We start from the raw sequence: 12,369 nt of genomic DNA on the forward strand, positions 1-12,369 counted from the left end.
AAACTTTGTGGTGGTTCGTTTATGTTAGCCCAGGATTTCTTACAGTGGCACTGAGAGAAAGGTTAGTGTTATCTGTATATTACAGAAGGGAAGATGCAGAAACTGTAATTTATCAGGGTTCCCTGTTAGGTTTATAGCAGAAGTGAGATTTTAATGAAGGATCTCCTGTTTTACAGATTACCCCCTGAGCCAACGCACTAACACTAAACTTGCCCCTATTAATGTTATGGTTATTAATTATTTTGTTATTGGGGTAATTTCAAATGCGTAAATTTGAAACAGTTATGAAATCTGACAGTTATGCTGTACCATAAATACAAAATGTATACATATTTTTGAAATAACCAGATTTAAAATGATTTGTATTATAATATCTAAACTGATTTTCAATATTTTGCTTGCCTTTATTATATGACTAGTTTGTTGATTTTGCAATTTTAATAATTAGCCATAACAACAAGCCCCTGTTAGGTGTAAGGAATTCTGCCAGTTGTTCAAGGAGTTTTCCCTAGCTCAATCACGTCTCCACATTTAATTTTGATATCTTCTGCTCTGCTTTGCTTTTCTATATCAGGGTGAACCCCAGGATAATTACTCCATCGCATAACTGGTCTACCAGAAATGAGGCTCAAAACAACACAGAGACAAGCCAGTTGTATAAAATACAACCATGTTTTCATAATTGCTATGGGTAACAGGGGAAAAAGGAATCTAAGCAAGCTATCTCAAATTAAGTGTTGCTAGGCCAACCAGATAGAAACACTGACCTGGGAAAAGCTTATTTACAACAGACAGAAAAATCCTAACCCCGTGGCCAGGAGCCATATTAATTGACTTAATTTAATACCCTCCTGGGTCTTAAGAGGTCTTCTGCCTGCCCTCTCCCTACACATCCATGTATGTAATTCTCTTTGGGGTTGATGCACACCTTCCTCCATTTCTATCCTTTCAAGAGGCAGCCCTGATACATAACTGTTTCTACAAAACTTAAAAACTCACGGGTGAATTTCAGTTCTCATTAGAATAGACCTATTGATACTAATAGGACTTAAGTTAGTTATCATTATTTTAAGAGCCCTGTTAACATCTCCAGATTAAAAGGTTTGCTAGATTGGGGCCAGGAAGGCCATATTTACTCTCGTGACAAGCGTAAAAGCCTTCTACAGAAGCTGTAGATTGTCTTCTTCCCCATTAGCAGGAGACAAACTTCTTCAGAGCTACCATGTGTAAGTTCTTCTAAAAGAGAGGCAAGAAGAAGAAAAAGTCAAGCTGTCTCTCTTGACCACTTGCCTGCAGCAAACGTGGCTATCTCAGAGGGAAGGCCAACGGCTCCTTCCTCACAGTTGGTGAGCAGAAGGCTGCCCTCAGTCTTCCTCCATGCCAAGACTTGAGAGGTGCACAGGAAGCAGCTGCAGGCTGAGCATAATATTGGTACTCAAATTCAAGGGGAAAAATGAGGCAGAGAAGAACTTTATTGGAAGAGAAAACACACGTTGGAGGCCACTGGAGACCCAACCACTCAGACCTGGGTGCCACACAAGGAGGAGGGTGTGCAAATCCTTTTGGCAAGTTGTGTGGCAGTGCCCAAATTGCCACTAGTCATCATATCCCTCTTGGTGGATCAATAAAGAGGAATCCCAGATGAAGATCATCCTAATGGTCTTGGCTTACTTCTCTTTGCTCCTCAGTTGAGGAATCAACAGATTTTAATGAAATCTTTTCCTCCTAAAATAACATTCTCCTTCCCAACTTCATGTTTAGATATGGAGAAGATGCAGAAATGGTGGCCTTAGTAACCACAGACTGGCCTAATTCTTCTCACCTTCCACTAATCTCCAAGACACATCACAGGGTCAAAACTGAAACAGCAGAGATAAGCCTCATAACACTATGGCTGAGTGTAGTGGATTTATTGAGAGATTCTCACCTGCCTTATATAGGGAGGGCATCAGAACCTGGGCTTCCAAGAGGAAGGAAATAAGGAAGAGGTCCTTGATCAGGATCTTCCACTGTGTTTCTGCTGGTTGGTTTTATGTTAGTTGAGTTGGGGAGCAGCAAACAGAAGGTAGGAAGGAGAGCTGTATACCAAATACAGAATGAAACAATTCCTAGATCACTATCCTCAATGATGACTAGCTAGATTGTAGTCAGTTACTGCCTTCTTAGCATCGAGCAAGGACATTTCATCTGCAGAACTTAGAGAGCGTCCCTGACCTTTCCATCGTGTTGTCCCACCTCCGACCTCAAGAAGCAAACTTTGCACTGTAGAGCACTCTAGGTGATCTAGGGTCATGCCCTTTCCATCCAGTCTCACAGAGCCCTTTTTAGGCCTCTGGGCAATTTCTTACAAGATTCTGACTTTGACAAGCCTTTTCTTAGTGGCCATCAACTCAGGTAGGGAGGTTTTAGGACTGAGTGCCTGCTAGTAAAAGAACTTTCAATTTTCCATCACAACAGAGTTATCCTGCAAGATCAGATTGTTATTCCAAAGATCAGTTAAAGTATAACAGGATGCAGGTTTTAAAACTGACACCCTTCTTCTGTGATCCAGCACTCTCAAGTGAAAATGCAGCATTTTAGATGTTTGCATGCTATTTAAAATCTCCAGAGACCAGTTCTGTTTTTCTGTTCTTCAGGTATAGTTCCAGGAGAAGACGTATCCAGCTTTTTCCTTGCTAGTTTCAAGAATTATTTGCTCTGGTCTATTAGAGTAGCAGTTTATCCAATCCAGGATAGCCAAGAAAATTATCCTGTCAGTGATAGCTGGGAAGGGGAGACCTCACCTCCTTGAAAGAATGAGGAGATGGTTCTCTTGTTCCCAAGTTGGTGTATCCCTACCATTTGAAAAGGATGGGAATTCACAGATGAGCACTGAGTGACTTACTCCTACCTAGATATCGTTCCATAAGGGTTTTTGTTTTGCTTTTCCTGTTATTTCCATAGCTACCTTGAAAAAAATCTAGTCAAGCATACAGACTTCCATTACAGACATCACTTAATCAGTGTATCAAACTAAAGTATTTGCATATTGATTGCCCACTATTGAGTCATGCCATGTATGACTTTAAACAGATATAGTCAGGCTGCATTAATGTGGCAAGGCTCACATTAAACCATGCTCTAGATTTGTAGCATAACTAAATAAGCCCTTTCCTTTACATTTCCAATCTGTCTCTCTTCCATTTCTTCACTCATACTAAGCCATGTGACCTCCAGTATTGTATTCTTTGTCATGGTTCATCACACTGTGCTTTTCTTAAGTGTAAGGAGTCTCCGAACTTGTATGAAACAGTAATGCGGGGTGCTGTAGCAAGAGCTTAAAAAATAGTACTCCACAATTCCAAATTCCAGTTTTACCTGCCTCCTGTTTATGGATGTGTTGATTTAGCAGGCGTGTTTTGTTATGAGGGTCTGTGGGTTATCACAGGGGCATAAATTTGAGGTCTGCTTCTTGCTTCTCCATTTTTATGGAGCTAAAGAAACAAGTATATATTATTGTCTTGGCATTGACTGCATAAGCTTTGGGTTAATTTATTTTGTTCCTTGAATAAGCTTTAGTTGATTAACATGCATTTATGCAATTAGTGTAATTAGACCTAACTGTGTAATTAGTATAAATGCATGTTAACGACAACTAGAACATATAATTACAACATGATTTTTTTATATATATAAAAAAACCAAAACTTATTGAATTATGCAGAGAGAGATATACTGCTGATTTCTTAAGGCATTTATTGATATTTTTACCACACCATGAAATGAAGAAAAACATATCAAGTATGCTGGCCTTTGAAAAAGAAAAGCAAAAAAGTAGATAGAAATACGATAGTTAGCTTCTGCGTAACTCCAGCTGGATAACAGAAGAGCAGATAATGCATCATACTTTGCAACATGATAAAATGGTTGAAAAAAACCCGACAACAAATAAGTGTTTACTTACTTAATTTGCATTGCCCCTTAGAGTTGTACTTAATATTCCCAGTAGTGGAGTACACTGGATATTTCTGATTTTTTTCTCACTAAGATGGATATCATGGAGCTCCACCCTTGCTTCTCTTCACGGGTTCCCACTTTGAGGGAAATAGGGGAACTCTAAAAGTGGTCCCAAAACCCTAATGTTGGAAGGGACATTTTAGGCCATGGACTCCAACTCCCTGCTCTGCTGAAACGAAAGCTTCCCAGATACTGGGTGAAGAGAAATTCCTATTAAACCACCTCCCTTTAATCAGTCCTGCTTGTGAAATGTATTGACCATTAGAGTTGTCTTCCTAACATTCCACTGGATTCCACGTTTCTGTAATTTAAGACCATTATTCTGCCCATTATTCTCCCTGGGGCAATAAAGAATAGGTCTCATCCTTCGGTGTGACATCTCTTCAGTTGTTTCCCCATCAAGCATCTTTCCATGGGAATAAAGATTCCTAATTCTCTCAGTCTCACTTGGTTTCCAGTCCCTGATCATTCTTGTTGCCCTTTGAGGGTGAGACACTCTCAAACTAGAGACGGCACTCAAGGTTGCACCTGACTAATGCAGAATGTAATGATTCAACATACTACAATGTTCTAAGTAATGCTGATGACAATTTTGCTGTTGACTTCCCACTGTGTCTGATTGGAGCGTTGCTCTCGCTGACCAACTTGAAGCAGTTCAAGGGGACATGTAAGGGACTGAGGAAGTTTGAGTGGCTGGGAAGGGGCTAATCCATATGGACAACAAGGGAAGAATGCCTGAGACCTGCAACGTCTGTGCAAAGTGTTTCTCCTGCCTGAAGAGGAATCAAACTACATCTACTGCAAATACAAGCTTGGTTCCTTATTGGAAGAGAAAGTGAAAGGGCTTGAGGAGAGAGTTTCTACCCTACAAGGCATCAGGGAAGAAGAGAGGTTCTCAGACTGGACAGCTGAAGCTTGCCATGAAACACTATGGAAGTCACTTGAGTTTCCATGGATCAAAGAATCCCAAGATCCAGGCTGTGCTGGTGGCTGGTTCCCTGCTGAAAGGAATCAAGGTGGCTTTGTGCTGACCTGCTATGGCATCATAGATATGTTGGCTTCCAGGTGCTGAAATGCAGTATGAGACAGAGAGATTGCCAAGATTATTCAAACTCACAACTATCCTTTCTTTTTGATCTATGTGGGAATGAATTTCATGGCCAGAAGAGACTGTGGAAGAATCTCAGGTAACCATGAGGCCTTGGGCAGGAAGATGAAAGAACTGGAAGTATGAGTGATATTTTCATCAGTCAATGTATTGTCGAAGGCTTTCACGGCTGGCATATGATGGCTGGTGTGGGTCTTCCGGGCTGTGTGGCCGTGTTCTGGAAGTTTTGTTTCCTAACGTTTCGCCAGCACCTGTGACTGGCATCTTCAGAGTGCAGGAGCACAGACAGAAGCCCAGAGAGAACTGCTCCTGTCTGTGCTCCTGCACTCTGAAGATGCCAGTCACAGGTGCTGGCGAAACGTTAAGAAACAAAACTTCCAGAACACGGCCACACAGCCCGGAAGACCCACACCAGCCATTTTCATCAGTCCTTTCAACTGAGGGTCATCATGTGAGAATTAAGAAATAGGATCCTAGAGCTACGTGGATGATGTCAACGTGAGAGGTTTGCATTCTATGACAGTGGCCTGTGCTACCTTCACAAAAAGCTCAGAGGAGATGGGCCAGATCTTACAAAAACTAGGAGGGAAACGTAGCACAGATATCTTGCCAGCCTCATCAAGAGGTGTCAAACTACAACAAAAGTGGGAGGGTAGCAAAAGCCTACAACCAGATGTGCAGCCAAGAATTATGGCCAAGGAAACAGAATACAAAGGGAGACATGGGAGTCCAGGGTGGGGACCACACATTTGGCTACAGAGGCACCAATAGAGGTAGTCCTTGGTTAACGAGCACTCATTCAGTGACCATTTGAAGTAACAACGGCACTGAACGAGTGGTGGTTATGACTGGTCCTCCAGGTTCCAGCTGTCCCAGCACCTCTGCGCTCATCTGATCATGATCTGGGTGCTTGGCAACCGGCTCGCGATTTGCAACCTTCCCTGCTTGACTTCCCGCAAGCAGAGTCAATGGGGAAGCCAGCAGGGAAGTTTGTAAGTTGCTCAGGTAAGTCTCCCCCATCCACATACCCACCCCCAGCTCCTTTGTGCTTGCCCCGGGCTGGCCACTCACACACCGTCCCTGGCCACTTGCACATCTTCCCCAAGCCTCGCTGTGCTTGCTCTGCGTCTGCCCCGCCACTCGCACACTCTCCCCCACTCTTCCCCATCCAGCAGCAGCTGTCCCAAGCCTTACCACGCTCACACTGCACCTCCCTGCCACCCATGCACCCCTTCGCTCCCTCTCCCACCTGGCAGCAGCCACTTACCTGCCTGCCGGCCTGCTTGCAAGCCCCCTGGGTCTTGCAACTTCCTGCCGGCTTCCCCACTGACTTTGGTTGTTGGAAGCTGGCAGGAAGTTGGGAGAAGGTGCTCGCTTAACGACCCATGATCCTCGCTTAACGATGGCCACAGGGACTGCAGGGATTGCCGTTGCTAAGCGATGTGGTCCCATAACCCTGTGCTTTACGATCGCACCACTTAGTGATGGAAATTCCAGTCCCAATTGATGTCTTAACTCAAGGACTACCTGTAGGTGGTACTCAAAACCTGAGATGCTTTTACAGTAGTGCACAGTGAATGGGAAATAAGCGGATAATCATGACTCAGGAAGACAAATTGAGGCAATAGGTATGACTGACACTTGGTGAATTGATACCATGATTGGCCCACAGCAATTTATTGAAAAGAAAGAGACCCAACAGAATAGGTGGGAGTGTTACACTGTACATAAATAAAAATATATATTCATACAGAAATTCAGGAATTGGAGTCTTATTGGAAGTATTGGGGTAAGAAGAAAGAAAAAGACAGACAGAGGAAAAGGAAGGGAGGGAGGGAGGGAAAGAAAAAGAAAGAGAAAGAAAAAGAAAGAGAGAGAGAGAGAGAGAGATGATACCTGGGCAAGCAGATGAGGCTTTTATGCATCAGATGACTAGTCTTTCAAAGAGGCATGTGATGGTGATAATTGGAGGTTTCTGGGAATTCAGCCCTGCAAAAGAGTCAAGAGGTCCAGTGAATTCTTGTCCTCTCTTGGTGACTACTTCATCTGTCGGAAGGTGGAAGAAAGAGCAAGGAGGCCTTCTAATTAGATGAACTTAATCCTCACCAACAGGGAGGAATTGATTGAAGAAGCGAAGGCGAGTGGCACCTGGGGGAGAGGGACTGTGTTATCCAGGGATCTGGGCCATCCAGGGAAGCAGGGAGTGAGAAGAGTCAGACCTGCATCCTGGCCTTCAGAAAAGCAAATTTCGATGAACTCTGGGGAAGGTAGGCCAGATCCAACGGCTTGAAATCCTGGAGGAGAAAAGTATCCACGAAGGATGGGACATCCTACGAAATGAGGATATTCTTCTCCTCTCTTGGAATTCCTTTCTAGATTAAAGCCTTTGGGATGTCTAGTTGCCGATGTTGCCATACAGGAAAAGAAAATCTGAAGCAGCAAAGACAGAATTACAGTGGGAACATGGAACATAAGCAGCATGAACACAAGAAAGCTCAACACAGTGAAAGATGAAATGAATCAATTACCAGTTGACACCTTAGGTATCAGCAAATTGAGATGGACCTGGATTGGACACATTAAGTCAGAAGATCACACTGTTTATTACTCAGGACATGAAAAACAAAGAAGAAACAGGTTGCGTTACAAGGCAGAAAGGTAGAAAGAACAGTCCTTAGCTACAAACCAATCAGTGATCAAATAATGTCAATTATAGTTCATGGGCAACCCTTCATATCATATTAATCAACACCGATGCAGAAGAGAAGGTTGATGTATTTTATGATCAAGTTCAAATTGACCAAGATTTGTGTTTTGTCAAAACCAGTCCTACTTATCCGAGGCCCCAATAAAACCGTAGCAGAATTTAAACAGAGGGTCTAGGACCTAGATATTCAGGCGGACGGGCCTAACATTTCCCACCTTAAGATAGTAGAATCACCTGTCCTTGGATACTTCCTATTTTCCCAAGATCATGCGTGTTCCGCATAGAAGGTTTTTTCCTCTGGCCCGAGTCGATGCGCTGCCCACCAGGGCGACAACTGGAAGACGTTACAATCTCCCATATGAAAATTGTGTATGTCCAAGCACAGAAGCTGAATCCGTATCTCACGTTCTGTTAGTATCCACTTTATACACAATGGCAATTTCAATTTCAGTTATTAGAAATTTTAATCTCCCCCACGATGAGGAGATCACTGATTCTCTTTTAAGCAACCAATTTTTATACGTATCAAGAGCAGTGGTGAAATTTCTATCTCTGGCTTTAGCCAATAGAAACTGACTGGTGCCTTCCTCACAGCTTTGATTTTCTTGGTTTTATGTCATTTTTATGCACGCATTTTAATGGTTGTATGTGTTTTACAGTAATTGGATTGGTTTGGTCTTGGATCAAGTAATAATAACAGTAATAATCATAACTATTGTCATCTAGTATTTATAATCATCTTCAAGGTAAACTGAAGATTGAACAAGATACCAAAAGCGACAAAACTTCTTTTGGCAAATTAGGAATAAAGGGAAGGCCAAAGAGGATATGGGCCTGTCGTGAGGAGAGATGGTGATGGTGAGAAGACAGAACTTCTTAGAAGGAAAATACGCTGCTGAGGAAAGGAGGAAACTGTAGCTTAGGATACAGAGAAGGAGGAGATACGTGAGAACTTGGCTAATTCAGACGAATTCACGTCTCCGGGGCCAGGTGGATGATCTCCCAGGGTCCTGAAGGACCAGCAGAGATGGCTGAAGAACCACTCTTGGAAATCCTTGAAACTCCTGGGGGACCGGTGAGGCCCCAGAAGATCGGAGGAGAGCCAGTGTCTTCCCCATCTTCAAACGGGGGAAGGAGGAGGACCTGGGACATCCAGATTCGCGGTAGGCGAGGGCCCTGAACCGGTGATCCAGCAGCCGCTCCGGAAGCCTTTGGAGAGGCAAGGCACGATCTGCAGGAGCCTGGACGGGTCTCTCCCAGACTAACCTTATCCCCTTCTTTGATAGAGTTATATACCTTATGATTCTATTCATGCGGCTTAAAATTGCTGATATATTTCCTTTTTCCTTCCCATCACTATGTTAGGCTGTGAATCTTTGCCATTTTTACTTTCTAAGAATGGTTGTGGGGCCCAGAAGTACTTTTGGGAATAAGTTGGTGCATTGGCCATAGATTATTTTTTTTTTACATTTACTTTTCATAATATCAAAACGAAACAAAAAAATTACGATGTGCCTGTGTGCGCGTTATAGCAGGAAAAAGATGATGTGTCTACGTGCATTATAGCAGGAACTAGCGCTCATAACCCAATACAGCAGGTCAGAGAGGTACATAAATCAAAGCTTTGTTAAATAATGATTTTTAAAAACCCAAGCATCTACATTTCTCCGAATAATTTGGTTTTGTTTCATCTAGACTCCCAAAGGATCCAGAGATTATATATACTTGTGGTGTCTCTTTGGAGGGTTAAAATAAAGCCTTCAGTTCCTGCTTTAGTATGGTGAAGCTGAAATGGAATAGCTGGAGGTTTTAATGGGAATAATCAGAAATTATACAGAAATATTATGCAGAAATAACATTTTCATTCATATTCTTCTTCTTCTCTAGAAAATTGCCTTTATGGTAGCGCTAGGCCTGGTTACGACTGAATACTTGGAAGGTAAGAATGCTTATCTTGCTAGACAATCGTGTTCTGTTTTTAGAAGCAACACATTCCAATATAAGAAATTGTAAATAAGCTGTAAATTGTAAATCAACTGTACAACTAAAACCTTTGGGGGAATGATCAGCATGAAGGGGAAACCTGTGTGCAGTCTGGCAGCAGAAGACCTCGCCCCGTTGTTGAGTAATGATTTTAAGTTATTTATTTAGCTTTTCTAATGCATCATATACTATAATAGGATGTTAGTTTGCATTTCATCAGTTCTCGTCTTTGCTCTTAAATAAAAAAAACCAAAAAGTGAAATGCTTCAAGACCAAGACTGTAATGAAAGCGGATTGATCCAGTGTCATCTGTACTCTAATACCAATAATATTAAGTCCTCAAAGCTTTTTAAATTCTGGTAAGAGTGAAGTGTTTAATATTATTGGAGTTAGGTCTCGAGGGAGAGGAACTTGAAAAATGCAGCTCAGCTCCTTTTAGCAGCTCTTAAGCGAGAACCCTGTTGAGTTATTAGTAAGATGAGTAAACTGATTACGCAAGTCATTACAACAAATAGCCAAGACTTTATAAAGAAATCAGATTTCTTCTTGTATCTTTAGAAGTAGACTCTGCAAACATTACGACATGTCGAAGATAAGAACTCTGCCTTGCATACTTAATTCGTTCTTTAGGGTTAGAAATCAGAGATGGCTATCTGGATCCCCCCCCCCCCCAATTTTCTAAATAACATTAGAAATGAGCTGAATGGTTTGAGTTTTAGCTTTACATTCATAGCCTTTTCTCCCTTCTTTCGGCAAGCAGTGGTTTCTTTGGTATCAACCAGAACACAGCCACGGGGTGGCATTGTCCAATTTGGCCCGGGTTGTGAGCAAAAATTATACCGCAAAGCTTGCAGTAGCAAATTAGCATGACCTAATTATTGTGGGTTTTTAAGCTCCTGTGTTTCTAGGAAAATAAATGTTGCGTTGCTGGATCAGTCCCCCAAAAAGAACTCCAGAAACGGAAAGCTAAAAATAATCAGGGCTGATTCAATCAACCGGAGAGGAGTCATAGGACGTAAGCTCCAATCGGAGGGTCAGCTAAATCGCAAGAGTCACCTGATCAAATGAGCTTCATCTAAATATTTTATTTTATGTATAGAAAAATAACCCTTCTGAAATTGATTACAGAAATCCAGAGCAAACGTCAGGAGAGGAAAAGAAGAAGTACCGCCAACCCAGCTTACAGTGGACTCTTGGAAACAGAGGTAGCCCGGTTCTTAATCGGTTTCGCTTTTGGTTTTGAAGATAAACCAAAGGGGGGGGAGGTAGCCAAAAAAAGTCAAGATTGCATCAGCAACCGCATGATTGCAGTGTCATTTTTGAGGTGTGTTTCATTTATTTATTTATTTATTTATATTTCAAATTTGTCCATCTCACCCATCCCACCATAGAGCTAATTTGTCCATCGCACTGCCCATCTCACCATAGAGCTAATCTGGGTGGCTTACAGTAAAAAAAGAATAAATAGGAATTAAAATAGAATAAATAGGAATTAAAAATACATTACGAAAGGTTCCTGTATGAATAATAAATATCTTCCGAGAAGCTGATGTTATTAGACTCGGGGAGCGTCTTCGAGGGGAGCGTCTTCGAGGCGCCAGCCACCCCCAGGGTTGGTTCGATCCCTTCTCGCCCCACATGAGTTGGCAGAGCCAGGTCTTCACCCCTTTCCGGGAGGCCAGGAGAGTGGGGGCCCACCCCACCTCTGGGGGAAGAATGTTCCATAGGGCGGGGGCAACGGCAGAGAAGGCTCTCCTCCTGGGACCCACTCAGCGACATTCCTTCATAGACGGGTCCGCAACATACCTTCTCTGCCTGACTGGGTGGGACGGGTCAACATAATGGGGATGAGACAGTCCCTCGGGTAGCCTGGTCCCATGCCATGTAGGGCTTTAAAGGTAGTAACCAACAGCTTGAATTGGACCCGGAAGCGACCTGGCACCCAGTGCACCTCCCACAGCAAAAGTGTTACATGTGCCATCCTTGGGGCACCCAAAATTGCCCACGCGGCTGCATTTTGCACCAACTGTAGCTTCCAGATACTCTTCAAGGGTAGCCCCATGTACAGCACATTGTAGTAATCTATATGGGAGACGACTAGGGCATGAGTGACTGACCGGAGGGCCTCCCGATCCAAAAAAGAGCGTAACTGGCACACAACACGAAGTTGAGCAAAGGCCCTCCTGACCATGACTGCCACCTGCTCCTCGAGCAGGAGTTGTGAATCCAGGAGGATCCCCAGATTCCACACCAGGTCTGTCTGCGGGAGTGCCACCCCATCCAGAACCAAAGATGCTAACTCCCAGATATGGAGGAGCCCCCAACCCACAGCTGCTCCGTCTTACCAGGGTTCAGCTGAAACCTGTTGCACCCCATCCAGACCCCCACAGCCTCCAGGCACCTCAAAAGGTATATATTGTCCCTTCATCCCAAGAAGGATTTCAGCTTGACTGACATGAGATTCTCAACAGGAAGAACTCAGAAAATATTTGCACAGATTTTGAATTAAAAACTGTAGCAGTTAAACCCATGTCATATTTAGACTGGCTTATATTTGGGTTTTTTGCACCAAAAG

General features: G+C 43.1%; 1 protein-coding gene across 1 annotated transcript in view; it reads left to right on the top strand.

Moving 5' to 3' along the window:
• Positions 1 to 12,369, top strand: part of PHF21B (PHD finger protein 21B) — a 165,047-nt gene that overhangs the window by 129,674 nt on the left and 23,004 nt on the right. The window contains exons 6-7 of the mRNA XM_088149773.1: positions 9,699 to 9,750; positions 10,923 to 10,999. Coding sequence (XP_088005899.1) covers positions 9,699 to 9,750; positions 10,923 to 10,999 — 129 coding nt within the window. The remainder of the gene's footprint in view (positions 1 to 9,698; positions 9,751 to 10,922; positions 11,000 to 12,369) is intronic.

Source organism: Python bivittatus, unplaced genomic scaffold (assembly GCF_059951505.1).
Source record: "Python bivittatus isolate LINGU-HERP-01145 unplaced genomic scaffold, Pbiv_v1 ctg000010_np1212, whole genome shotgun sequence".
Lineage (NCBI taxonomy): Eukaryota > Metazoa > Chordata > Lepidosauria > Squamata > Pythonidae > Python > Python bivittatus.